This window comes from Denticeps clupeoides, chromosome 1, assembly GCF_900700375.1.
Source record: "Denticeps clupeoides chromosome 1, fDenClu1.1, whole genome shotgun sequence".
Classification (NCBI taxonomy): Eukaryota; Metazoa; Chordata; class Actinopteri; order Clupeiformes; family Denticipitidae; genus Denticeps; species Denticeps clupeoides.
In genome coordinates, this window is record NC_041707.1 from 22,559,347 (window position 1) to 22,572,905 (window position 13,559).

The 13,559-nt window shown below is 42.4% G+C and overlaps 1 protein-coding gene and 1 pseudogene across 4 annotated transcripts in view; one reads left to right on the top strand and one right to left on the bottom strand.

The window, feature by feature from the left end:
• Positions 1 to 1,112: 1,112 nt before the first annotated feature.
• Positions 1,113 to 13,559, top strand: part of svep1 (sushi, von Willebrand factor type A, EGF and pentraxin domain containing 1) — a 65,732-nt gene continuing 53,285 nt past the window's right edge. For 3 of the 4 annotated variants that reach the window (XM_028987797.1, XM_028987883.1, XM_028987948.1), the window contains exon 1: positions 1,115 to 1,842. In XM_028987797.1, coding sequence (XP_028843630.1) covers positions 1,381 to 1,842 — 462 coding nt within the window. In that variant the 5' untranslated portion in view covers positions 1,115 to 1,380. Of the gene's footprint in view, positions 1,843 to 13,559 lie in introns of all 4 variants that reach the window. The other variant, XM_028987964.1, reaches the window with a different exon arrangement.
• LOC114802737 (uncharacterized) lies at positions 11,524 to 11,678 on the bottom strand (annotated as a pseudogene).

Below are 13,559 nucleotides of genomic sequence, written 5' to 3' on the forward strand. Positions count from 1 at the left end.
TTACCTTTAACTATTCACCAGATAAAGGTGTAGTCAAATATCCATTTGTTCTGTATAAAAGATTGAACGTTTGAACTTCTGGGCCAAATGTAACTCCTCATTTTATTTACTTACTGTCTCCTGCTCAAGAAGGACTTCCAGAAAACATTCCTTTCCTTTTCCAAATGACCTAGGGCCCTGCTAGTGGGACACCAGGGGGTCTTGCTGATGAAGGAGGGTCGGGGGGTAAAACACAGGAAGTCTCATCACTGTCTGATCATAACAGTTTTTAAGCTCCACTTTTTTCCAATTTTGACCAGAAAAGCTTTTTAATGGAACAAATTAAGCCAAACTACTAGAGCTAATGACCAATCATTTTATTTCATTCCGTTCCAGTCACAGTGAACCAATTGAGTCCATCATGGCTGTTCTTTTTTTCTGCAGTTTTACAATGAAGTGGTGTCTCTTGCCGCAATTTGTTTGGGGGGTACTTTTTTTTTTTGGTTATAGATTCAAATCTTTTACACACACACAGACACAAACTTGCCCACATACACACACAAAAACACACACTAGCACAACCGGCTTCAGATTTCCTTGAAGATTGTTTGCATGGCTTCTCCAGATATTGCATACATTAGCGTACATTGCATGAGACTTACGATGCTGCGCTGCTTTGTTTGTCCTGCTCTTTGTCTTTATTTCGTCCTCCCCCCTCCCCCCTCTCCGTTGCTCTGTCTGGCTCTCCCCTCCCTGCCTCAGTGGTTCTAATTACAATGGATCTTCTGGTATCTGCTGCTCAGTGTGGTGGGAGTGTGCCTGGCTGCTGGTGCCAGACATATGGGCTTAATCAGGGCACCCAGCGCTGATGTTTTCTTTGGGAACGTTGACAGCCTGACAGGCTAGGCGCTCCAGTGACACCAAATCTCCCTCAAGTCTTCTGGAGAAAGTGGGAGAGGGGAGAGAAGGAACCTCGGCGAGGAGGAACGGAGAGAAGGAAGAGCGAGGGAGAGGTGGCGGTGGCGGTGGGGGGAATATTGTATTCACGCCTGTGACTGCCCCCTTTTCTCCCTTCTCTTCCCCCCCCCCTTTCTGTGCTTCTCACTTCCTCCCTCTCTTTCTCACACAGACACACACTCTCTCTCTCTCCTGGTCTCTCAGAACTTTCTTCCTATTTTTTTTTTCTCTGTCTCTGCTGTAAATGACTTGGAGCCGGAGAAAGGAACGCATTCGGACTCTGGCTGAGAGACAGGAGCTTTGCAAACAGCCTGAGGGCAAAGAAACGAGAAGCCGGCTGCTCCACCTTCACCACCAAGAGAGGAACGAGTGATTTTCAGGGAAAAGCCGGACCACTGCCCTCACCTACCAAGGTATTTTTTGGTTTGACTTTTGAGGGCGGCTATGGCAGTCAGAAAAGGACTCGTGCTGCTCTGGCTCTGTCTCCTGCACTGGTCCAGCAGCGTCCGTCCGGCTGCCAACCGGAAGGGCCTGTCCGAGAGCTCGGAGAGCAAGGTGGAGCGCCTTGGACAGATCTTCAAACAAAACGTGCGGCAGCTTCGGGAGAGGAGCCTGACTCTGGACCTAGTCTTCCTGGTGGATGAGTCGTCCAGCGTGGGGGCCTCCAACTTCCGGAGCGAGCTGCGCTTTGTGCGTAAGCTGCTCTCCGACTTCCCTGTGTCTCCCGAGAACACTCGCGTGGCCCTCGTCACGTTCTCATCCAAGACGCACGTGGTGACCCGTGTGGATCACATCTCGAAGCCACACGCTCACCAGCACAAGTGCTCCCTCTTCAACCAGGAGATCCCTGCCATCACTTACCGTGGTGGAGGCACCTACACCAAGGGGGCGTTCCAGAGAGCATCGGTAAGTGTGGTTATGTGTGATTCTGCACATGTCCATGCTGTTTAGATGTCTTCAAGTTAAAACTGATTGGAATTTATAAATGTATTTGAAACCCTGGTTTGAATTCAGAGTGCACTCAGACTCACAGAGGTCTTTTTTCCAAGTGGTTTCTGTTATTTTTTTTGTACACAGAGAAGATGTTGAGTGAATGCACGAATCGGGAGACGGAATGAAACGGAAGCCATTATTTCCACTTTAAATTGACAGTATGAGTGAAGAGAATTCACATTCCCTCCATTATACGCTCACACTGCCCCTAGGGTGGACTGAGTGGGAGTTTTGAGTTGAGACCAATGTTGAGGATGATGTGAACAATATGTTGGGGTCTCTCTCTCTCTCTCACATACACACACACACACACACACACAAACTTACACCTCTCTCCATATGGTAGCTGGTAGCAACTATCAATCACTTTTATCCTCAGCTGTTGTGTCTGGGTTCCCCTGGTTTTGCCTGGAGGAAGTGGCCCTGACTAGAAAGCTTCAGATCCCTGCTGGGGAGCTCCTGTATGGAACACAGGTTCCACACTGACAGCCTGTCCATTTGCCACGCCTCCAGGGACTGTATGCTGTAAGCTCTGTGGGTGGAGCATTATGTTATCAGTTAAAATGTATGGTTTTAGTCTATACCAGAGATCAAATACACCCCATCTTCTTCTTCCTTCTGCTGCTCCCATTAGGGGCCGCCGCAGTGGATCAACCATTCTGGTTGTTTTATTCCAGATTTCCTTCCTAACGCAACCCTCCCCATTTAACCGGGCTTGGGACTGGCACTGAGAAAGATCCCCAGTGGCTGCGTTAAGAGCTTTTATATCCTTAATGCTCTTGATTTGCTCAGTCATACGGCTGAATGTTCGCTAACTGTTCAGCATCCAGGATCAATGCAGGGCTGTTTGCTCTTTGTCTGTCCTGTGTTGTATCACCACATATTGAGCCAGCTTTGATTATCAACCCTGCTGTATGCACAGACATCTTCTTCTGCACATTGATTCTTGATGCCTTGTTATATATGTTTGCTGTTTAGACCGCTTTTAGTTACTTACTTTGCCCAAATAAAACAGATTTTCTCAAACAGAATGCACAAAAACAACTTGGCACATGTATAAAATTAGAAGTGATGAATGTCAGGAGAAGATCCATGTTCTTTGTGTTCTTTGTGGAAAGGTCAAAAGAACAGACATCATTATGTTATTTTCTTTGGCCCGACACACCATCGTAAATGCAGTAGAAATCTGGAAGTCATTTGAGTCTTTTTTTGTCCATTTGGTAGAGCAGGGTGGCAGGATACAAGATTCTCTCAATGTGACTATAGTCACAGTTCCAGCTGCCTCCAATTCCACAAAGATGTCAAAACTGGGTGCAGGGAAATTAATTCCTGTCACAAAACTTGGAAAGCCTAACTGTGCCTGAGCTTGACTATCCCTTTGGGATCAGAACATTACTTATGTAGCTTCCATAATCAATGACACTTCATTCTGTATTACTATCTGACAACCTGTAAATAAAGCTTATTTGAACTTTTAGGCTTATGCCATCATATACCAAATACCAGCCTGTACAGTCCCCACACTTTCCAATTCCAATCTGATTCATTACTTAACCCTTAAAACCAGAGAAATCCAGAAAATATGATAGTACTCTTATAGTGTCAATGTTTTGGTCATTGGTATGCAAAAAATGAATATTGATGCATCTCTGCACAAACTTTGTGAGGGATGTTTACCTGACTTGTGGCTGCTGAAGAGGAGATGCTTCACTGAATGAAATTTAGAAAGTATTTCCTTTTAGATTTCTTGTTACCATGTTCTGGGCATGCATCATGGATGCATGCTCTACTACATTCACATTCCAGGCTGTAGACCAGTGACCAGAATTGCACTGTATGTACTGAGGTTGTTTAGGTGTCCATCATCTTGTTGGCTGGCTTTTTTGTTGCAGTTAAGCTGCTGCTCAAACACTAAAGTGTGCAAAAGGACCAAACCTTTCTATACTCCTACCATTTCAAACCATTCAGGCATTTTGACCATCCAAGGGCATTAACTGCTGTCATTATGAAAAAAAAAAAAAAAATTCCCTCTACTTTACTTTTTGGTACAACAGAACATGAACTGTGTTTTACACATCAGTATAATACCTGAGTTTACAGTTATTCTTTTATTCCTCTTATTTCTTTGGTAACAATGGTTCCTGGAGGTGGTTCTAGCTGCTTACAAATTTTGAGCAAATTGATGGTGTTCTTCACCATCTGCAGGAAAGATCCAAAAATCCAAGAGGGGTACTTCACATATTGCATCACATTTGTTTTTCAACAATAGTGAATTTTTTTTTTCAATTTTACCAACAGCCACTCAGTATATATTCAGGAAGGGACTAACTAAAAGCTTATAAAACACACAATTAGTGATTATTTAAATAAAAATGAAAGTGACAATAATTTCATTTGATTTCAGAATGAAAAACTGAAAGAACAAAAACTTTTGAACAAATTTGTATTGCTACTCAGAGAACAATAGGATAACAGAGTCTTGATCTCCGTACAAATTATGCCATTGTCTCTTGAATAAATAGTGTAGGTAAATCTAAATTAAATCAAGGGAATTTTTTACCTACCATATTTAACTAAAACTTGTGTTTAACATGAATTGTTTTCAATTTGGATTTTGCCATATGTAAATGTAGTTGACAAAAGTCATATCTACACACAATCATTTACCACAGTACTGCTTACCAACCGCCACTTCTCAAAAAGTGTAGTTTTTTTGTTTGTTTTCGATTACTTAGATTTAATTGCATTAAAAGCATAATGATTGCAGGGCTGGCTTTTGTGGAAGAGTTTGTCTTTGTACATGAGACCTCCATCCAATACACACACACACACACAGACCCACAGAGACCTTACCCCCCAAAGACAAATTCCAAAAGCAGGCCTCTAAATTCAGTTGACCCCTGTGGGGTCTGTGAACCCGACTACAGACTCATGTCAGGACAGTCCAAAATATATCATGTGGTGTTCAAAAAAAAAACATCTGTCATCAAGAATTTCTCTTTTCGACACATGTTGCACAAACCCCAAATCTAAAAAGACACGTACACACAGTAAAAAATCTTCATGCACACACACGCACAAGCATGTAAAATGCACCCTGGAGGATGTATTGAAAAGAATCTTGGCTCAAATGGCAAAGTAATGACCAGATAAATGGAGCAGACTGCAAACAGTCTGCAGGTGTTGAGTGGAAAGATCCAGTCAAGTTTTATTACCTCATTCATTCATGCTGAGATGCCTATATCTATTAAACAAAGTATGAGCTCAGGCAATCTACACTTCATTCAGTCATTATTTTAATGTGTGAACAATCAGTTCTCTCATGATTTAGATCATCATGCAAAGAAATTGCTTTAGAAACACTCAATATAAAAAAAACGCTTAATCAAAAACATAGGCATGTTCATTCACCTTGAAATCTAGAGCACTTGATATCTTTATATTTAATATCTTTAATATATTTTATTAAAGGAGTTTTATCACAAAACTGGCTACACAGTTTGTCACAGCAGTAAAAAAAACGCAAGAGGATTTTAAAAGAGGATTTCGTTTTTACTGTGAAATCTGGGCATTTCCTCCCAGTTTCTCCCAAACGCATTTGGGTTTCTAATAGGGATTGATGACGTAGATCAATACCAGAGACAGCCTCCTCCACCCTTGGGCATGATAAGGAAGCGGGGAATGCCTCTAGGTTTAGAGGCATTCCCTCTAAAACCTAGAGGATATGGCTGCTCTGGGAAAGATACAAGGGCTTTTTATGTGGAGCTATTGATGTGATTATATATGTGATTATAAGGGCAGCAGTAGTCAGTAAATCACATATTGCTTTCATCCAATTTCTCTGAGAAGAAACAATTATATTCACTAATTTATTGTAGTTGAAGTCACTGTGGGTTCTATGGTTTTGGTTCTTAAAGAGTACTCTAGACATCACATGATCTCTTAATTTCACAGACAGATCTCCCAATTTCTCATCAAACCAATGGCATTGCTGTAACTGCAGAGGGGCTCTGTCACACATAGCATCTGGCACTGACTCTGTTTGTCTGCCTGCCTGTCTTACAAGACAACACATCCAGCACTTGTAAAAGAACAAAATGCCCAAACCACTCGAGCTGCATCCATTCTGATAATGCTTCTCTTGTTGTCTCCAGGGTTCTGTCATGTAAGACCACCCCACACCCCAGTCTGTGTGCTCCGAGCTGGAAGTTGTTACAACAGATCTCTGATCTCTGACCCATGTGAAATGGTACTGAAACACAGGGTCTAAGGTCAAGAGAAAACACAGTGTGGGAGGAGGGCAGCAGTAGAGATAGACAGAGAGGTAGAAAAAATGGAGGAAAGGGTGGGAGAGAAACCTTCTCTTTGATGGTGGTGGATGTTGACTTGGGGCTGTAGGGAGGTACTGTTTTAAAGTCTGGAGGGAGTTCCTTATTCCAGGGTTTCTTAGTTTGCTTGGGATGTTGGACAGTCTTGTTTATTACATTTGATGACCAAGCTGAGGTGACCCCATTCCAATGTCAACATGTCCCAACAATGTAAAAAAAAACACACAAAATAACTGGAGACAGTTATTAAATCCCATTTTTGCTTTGGTGCCTCAATAGTAAGTTCAGGAACAGAAACCGACACGTGCCTTCTGCAAGCTGGTGTGAATCAGACAGCAGGAAATGTTCAGCCCCTGTCATTTGTATTTGATCTCTCTTGACCTGATCTCTCTTGGCCTCAGAAATGCAGTAATGTTTGAGAGAGGATGCATTGTGTGTGTCCTCAATAGGTCAGAGTGCTTCAGCCTAGCCACCCACCCAAAACATTAGAAGAACATAATTCCCATCCTTACCACTTACCCCATGATTCAGCATGCTCAGCTATATTAATAGTGACATATTAGTTTCATATGGTGAGAATATTGCAACAGTCAGTTGGAGCCTGAGTCTCTGGACTGGTACATAAAAAAAAGTCTGTCCAGTACATTACTGCTTTTACTGAGCCTCACTAATAGTTCAAATCTGTTTTAGCTTCTAAATGCATTTGTCACTAAACAATGAAGATATTTTTGTAGTTCATTAGTTCGTTAGCAGCAGTTCACTTTGAAATGAACTTTGAAATGTCCTCAGTGAACCACACATGGAATGACAACATCTGGCCGGGACAATGGAGGATATCTGTGCTAATGTGCAGTAAAAGCCGTACCGTGTGGAAAATAGGGTAGTTGGCTCTGTCTCTTGACTGAATCCACAGTTCCTCTATAAACTGAAGAATCTGTTTAGCAACTGAGAAAATACCATGTTACAGGTTAATGGTGTACTTGAGAGGTAATATTTACAATGCAAACTAAAGGGAAGATGTTATTTCTTTTTTATGGAACCTACTCTCGAGCAGTGATGCTCATGGTATGAAAGATAATAGTTTACAGCTGAACTGAGTGTGCTGTTTATCAAGTAATTGTGCAACAGCTACTACAGCAATGCATTATTGCTCAAGTACATTACACAGTGATACTGCAGGAGCCTCACAATGCAAGGTTTTATTCATGCAGATTTAAGAAGTTATACATTAACACACATTCATTTATTTTTTTGACTAATTATTAACCGATTGGTCAATGGACTCATCAATAGTAAATGCTACTACAAATAATACTAATTACAAGAAAATATATTTAATGGCTGATGTACAATTACATTGCTCTAGAAAAGTAATTCAGTTACATGCTGTTGCATGTAAAACTGATACCAGAATTTATGCCAGGATTTTTAAATGTCATGTCGTACTCTGGTCTGGTGCAAGAGGAGTCATGGTTAAATATCTGGAGCAGTTCTGGGTCCAGTGGAAACAGTTGCATCTGCATTTGCTGGAGATGGAAAAGAAAACTGAGTCTGTGTTTACGTCCGTGGCGTTTCTAAACCACAGGCCCCAGTGGCTGACCCAGCAGAGCTTTCTGTGCTCCTTATGTTCCACCCTGATGGGTACACATTTCACACACACGTCACAGTGTGCCTATGTTCATGCAAATGTGGTTGAGTCTGTGGTTACTAAGTTTCCATTAGTGTGTCTGTCATAACATGTATCTGGTACAGCCTCCGTCATTTTATTTCCTGGATCTTACTCTTCTCTGTCAGTTGAATCAATCAGTTTGGCTAATTGAACTTAACCTTGGAATGCCGCACATAACAGATTCTTATTTATTGTAGACATTTGTAGGTTGCCTCCTTTCCAGAGCAGCCGTCCCTTTGCCTCTGGGCAATGGCTGTGTACGACTCCTTCTGTTTCAAAATGGAGCCCAGAGGTAATTATTTTATTGATGCTTAAATTCAGAGCATGTAATTCAAAACGGCATTTAAAGAAAGGCACAGGATATGAAAATGGAAAGTAATCTCACTTCAAACCCAAGTCTGAATACAATTATATTATTTCATGGCAAATGTGCAGTCGTGTTTAGTTCCCATTTTAAGAGAATTTACTCTTGTACACAAATTTTTTATTTTAAAAAATGTATACATCCTCCAAGTCGAAGAACCGCCTGACAGCCTCAAAGGCCATCTATGTGACTATGAGAGTGAAGCAGGTAGTCGATAAAATGAGGTCAGGGTAGTGTTCTTCAAGACGGCCTACCGGGGTTCTGGACTGAGGAGAAATAGAATAGACACTCACACGCACGCTGGAAATTATGTGGGAATCATAATCATATATGGGAATCACGACCTCCACAAAAATCTGAGCCAGCCAATCTAACCCCCCACTATAAGCACATATAATCATACTAAATGATTATGGATTATAATCATAAATTTATTAATAATTTGTTGCTTTTTTTATTCATGCAGTTTTCCAGCAAAATTGTAGCATGTTTGGTCATCTGATAATGTTACTTACCAAATATTACCCAACCCCTTTCATACCGTAACCCCCCGTCACATCTAAATTATTTGCTAGCACACCCCCTCCTTAATTTTGTTTAGGCAGAAAGCATTCCTGATTGACAAATGTATGATACGTTTTTGTAGAGCTAGACATAGCAAAGGTGCAAAGGCCTCGCAGGTGGGCTCAGTGTGATCCGGGCAAGGCGGCTTGACCTCCGCTGCGATTGTGTTGCCACTCAACACTCTCAGCAGCGGGACTTACTTCCCTAAGCAAACAGAAGGAGGAAGCCCGGAGGACTGATAGGATCTCCGTAATGGTGCAGAGAGCTCGGAGCTAAGCCTCCTCTGTTATCCCCGCAGCTTAGCCACCAGTTCAGCCAGTTGCCATTCTCAAGCGTCCGTCCTCCATACCAGTCTATATGGGCAAAACATGCAAAACTACTTCTAGTAGATAAAGACTCCACAGCTGATGTTTCATCCAACCTGCTGATATGCCAGTAGTGACATGAATATAAACCTGAATTTTATTTTATTGACAGTCAATAAAAAATTAAATTCAAAAATTGACTGAAAGGAGATTTAACAATTGCATTTTTTTTTGTAGAAGATGCATTTTAATTATAAAAACTGTATTCTAAATCATTTTTCCTTGTAAAAGGGAAAATTGACTGAATATGATACATTTTTGTCATGGGTGGGCTGGACATGGCATGAAGGAGGACGCATTCGCACGATCACAGGACAGGGGGTTTAATACGAACTACACGAGACAAGGGAACATTAACATGCACAATGACCCGACGGCGAACAGACACGAACAGGATAGTTTTATACAATTATATAAATATACACCAGGTGAACACGATCAGGGAACATTGCACAGGACAAACATGAAACTCCGTTCCGGACTCCGGATCCGGAGTAACCCCTGCCGGTCCGGATCATGACACTTTTTATGTATTTTTTGAGTAAAGAAAGTGTAAAGTCACTTGTGATACACAGCAGCACAGCACACCGTGCACACAGTGAAATTCGTCCTCTGCATTTAACCCTCAGTGGCACCTCAGTGGCACCTTCAGGATCGGGATTTGAACCGGCAACCTTCTGATTATGGGGCCGCTTCCTTAACCGCTAAGCCACCACTGCCACTGTGTTTTGACTATGTATTCTGTTACATCTCAATCCTGGTAATATGTAGCTATCCTTATATCTGATTTTGGCTCCCAGGATTTCCATTCCAAATAAAAAATGAGGATTAAAGGTTGAAATAACATTTAATTTTTGGACATCTGATTTTGTTTAGTTAAGATGCATTTATTTAGACAGCAGAGATTTCTGGACACAGTGACTCTCTATGGTAGTTAGCTGTGCAGAAGAGTTGCAGTCTGGTCCAGGTGTAGTCTATCCGAAAAGTAGAAAAACCTCAAACTTTATGTGCAAGTTTATTTACTCCGGCATCTCGTTACAGTATAAACATGAGTGCCATACTCATGCATGTCTGGTGTACCTTGCTCTCTTAGGAAGCAGCCCAACCCCCAACACCTTCTTCTCGGCACAGCCCTTGCTTTGATTAATGGTGTTTTGACGTGAACCAGCAAAGCGTAGCAAAAAGAGCCCTCCGCTCCAGTGTCCACAGCAATTACGTGAACGTGTACCATCTAGAGTCCTCACGTAGCACAGGCATTAATGCCAGTTTGCGGTCTCCACAGTCACACAGATAGTAATAACCGCACAAGTGCCTGTCTCTGTGTTCATCACTCAGTATGAAATTAAGTTAATATCACAACTTGCTGAAGAGGCGCTATGTTTGAAAATTAGACAATATACAGTTGAGGCTAAACTTCTTTCCAGTGTTTGCTGCATTAATAGAACTTGATATAATCAAACAAGTTATTTAGTAGCTTTTTATGCATTTTGTAATGGAAAATACATTTTTTGTCTTGCTTTATATCAAATATAGTAAAAAAATGGCGTGGTCAAAACCAATCAGCTCTGGAACCACACCTGTGCAGTTAATTGGCTTCCTAACAAAAGCTTAATCCTATTGAGAATCTGTGGCAGGTGCTCTCAGATGTACATGCCGATTCCAAAATCTCTGCATGTCTAACTGACATTTCATCTGGGATGGCAGCCAATCACGTAAAACTCAATCCCACCGAAATAATTAATTCCAGCAAATTCTTCAAAACATTCTTGCTGTTTACCTGACTCACAGATTTCTCCTTCTGCAAGTGCATGCAACAACCTTGGAGTAACTATACATCCATCTCTCCTTCTTGACTCACATCACCAATCTTTCACACTCATGTAGATTACATTATCAGATGGATCCGCCCTGATCTATCAACACAATCCCACTAGGGGCGGTGATCTCACGACTGGATTACTGTAATTCCCTTCTAGCAGGTCTACCTCTGCCATCCGGTCTCTACAACTTATACAGCTAATACAACTAAGAATGCAGCAGCATGACTGATATTCAACCTTCCCAAGTTCTCCAACACCACACCACTGCTTCGCTCCCTCCACTGGCTCCCAGTAGCTGCCTGTATCAAATTCAACTAAATGTGTCCTCTGCTTTTAACCATCACCCTTGGTGAGCAGTGGGCAGCCATGACAGGGGCCCGGGGAGCAGTGTATGGGGACGGTGCTTTGCTCAGTGGCACCTTGGCGGATCGGGATTTGAACCGGGTCGCTTCCTTAACCGCCAGGCCCCCACTGCCCCACAAATAAGGGAAGAGCGCGAACGCAGTCCCCCACTACCAGAAATTATGCAGTCGAGATTCCCACATTTGGGGAATCCGCAGGGGTCAGTAGGGGGTCAGTTCAATGGCTGAGCCTCACCCTGGGTGAACCGCCTTCTTGATCACAATATCTCCTCTGCCAACGGCGGCTAATCGTTTCAATAACAATGAATGATTACCAATTTTCCTTTCTTTTCTTTTCCTGTGAACAACTATGTAGTTCACATTTCCAAAAATATAATTCACATTCATTTGTTATTTTTATACTTTTAGATGTTTACCATATGTTCTGGGTGTAAGGTTGGTGGTTTTAAATAAGTGCATGAATGTTTATTTCAAAAGACAACGTTTGATTTTTGTCCTGTGGGCTGTTTCTGTTGTTTTGCCAAGATCTGATACCATGTCAGAGCAAGCAATTTAGCTTCCAACAGACATGCTTGGGTCACATTCCTCTGTCTTCCTTGGAATGCCATAAAAAATAAGGTATCCTCAAGGTTACCACGACGATGGAAGATGGGCAGAGTTCCCTTTTTCTCATGTCGCTACACTTTATTGCCATAACCTCTCCAGGTGCAATGAAAGAGCATGCATGCTCCCAGCATGCACTTAGCTAGTGCATAATGACAGTGAGAAATTTCCAAGCTTCCTACTAGGCATGACCAGTGACCTGAGGCAAGACGCAGCCACGAAATCAGGGAAAGAGGGATTAGTTCTCGTTGCAGGTGTGATTCGAAAAAGATGAAAAGCACAGCAGCATGATTTAGCATGCAGGATGTGTGCCAGGTGCTTTCTGATAAATGGGCCTGGATGCCTGATCATGGTCTATTCCTTTCCAGCATCTTGAACTGTGGAACATGTTGGAATTTAAAGAGATGCATCTAGTCTATATGTTTTGCAATATGATGCAATATGTTTCCTTTGCTGTGTAAACCCACAAGGAAGCTATGGCTTTATGAAGCACCACCCTCACTTTCCCTTCCATTGTCAGTGTGAACTAGCCGCCTCCTTTTTGTGTCTTTTGGCTGGTTATTCCTCCCCCGTATCTGGGCTCTGTCTTACGTCTAGACCCCTGACAGCGATCTGTATCCGAGGGCCAGTGGAGCTCAACGGGAGCAGCTCGTTGGCGCTTATCTTCTCTCTGACATACGAATGTAGTGCCGGCAGCTGCGCCTGCCATGTACAGTACTGTATCGGAGACAATCCAGATGACATTTATTATTTATCAGGAAGGTTACAGCCTGGCTGTAATGCAGCGGAGAAAAAAAAAGGTGCTGTGTGGCTGCTCAGTTCACAATAAGGTTTGAACTCAATGTCTTTATTCCTCCACTAAAAAACACACACACCCTCAAATGGGTGGCAGATCTTTTTGCTTGGTGTCCCACAATATGTGTCATGCTTTTGGGGCAAGGCTTAGTGGTAAGGGGAGGAGTTTTATTTATCTATTTATTTTTTAAACCAGTTGTAAAAAGAAACCATTCAGTCTGGCTTTTTTATGTGGCTGCATAAAAGTATGAGTTAAAGAAAAGGGTTTGACAAGGCACTATATTTGAACGTTTGCACAACAGTTACAGTGTGTCTTTACATGAATCTTAACCGAAAATGTATCCTGCTGTGAAATGATGCATCGCATCGCACTCCCACTTCCCCCATCTGCAACCATCGAGTCACTAGCCACTGCTTTCAGAAAGCATCCTGAACAGCCTCACACCCTTCCCTCCAAGAGCCTCAGGGCCCCACAGCTTGAGGATGCTGGGGGCCACAGTGATGTCACTGCGGTGGTGGAGGCAGAGAGAATGATAGCTGGGTTTGGGCGCAGGCCGAAACTGAGACCAAGGAACGCTGGTGCCTCTTACCAGACTTTTTCTTCTCGCCCCGTGCTCAGGGCGTGTAATTAGACTTCCCAGAGAGAGGAAAAAAGAAAAAGTTGAGGTAGCGGCAATTAGCCAATAAATAAAAGAGCTTTATCGCTCCCTGTCCTTCACATATATGTTCATTCTCTGTCTGTTTTTTTAATTCACATTCT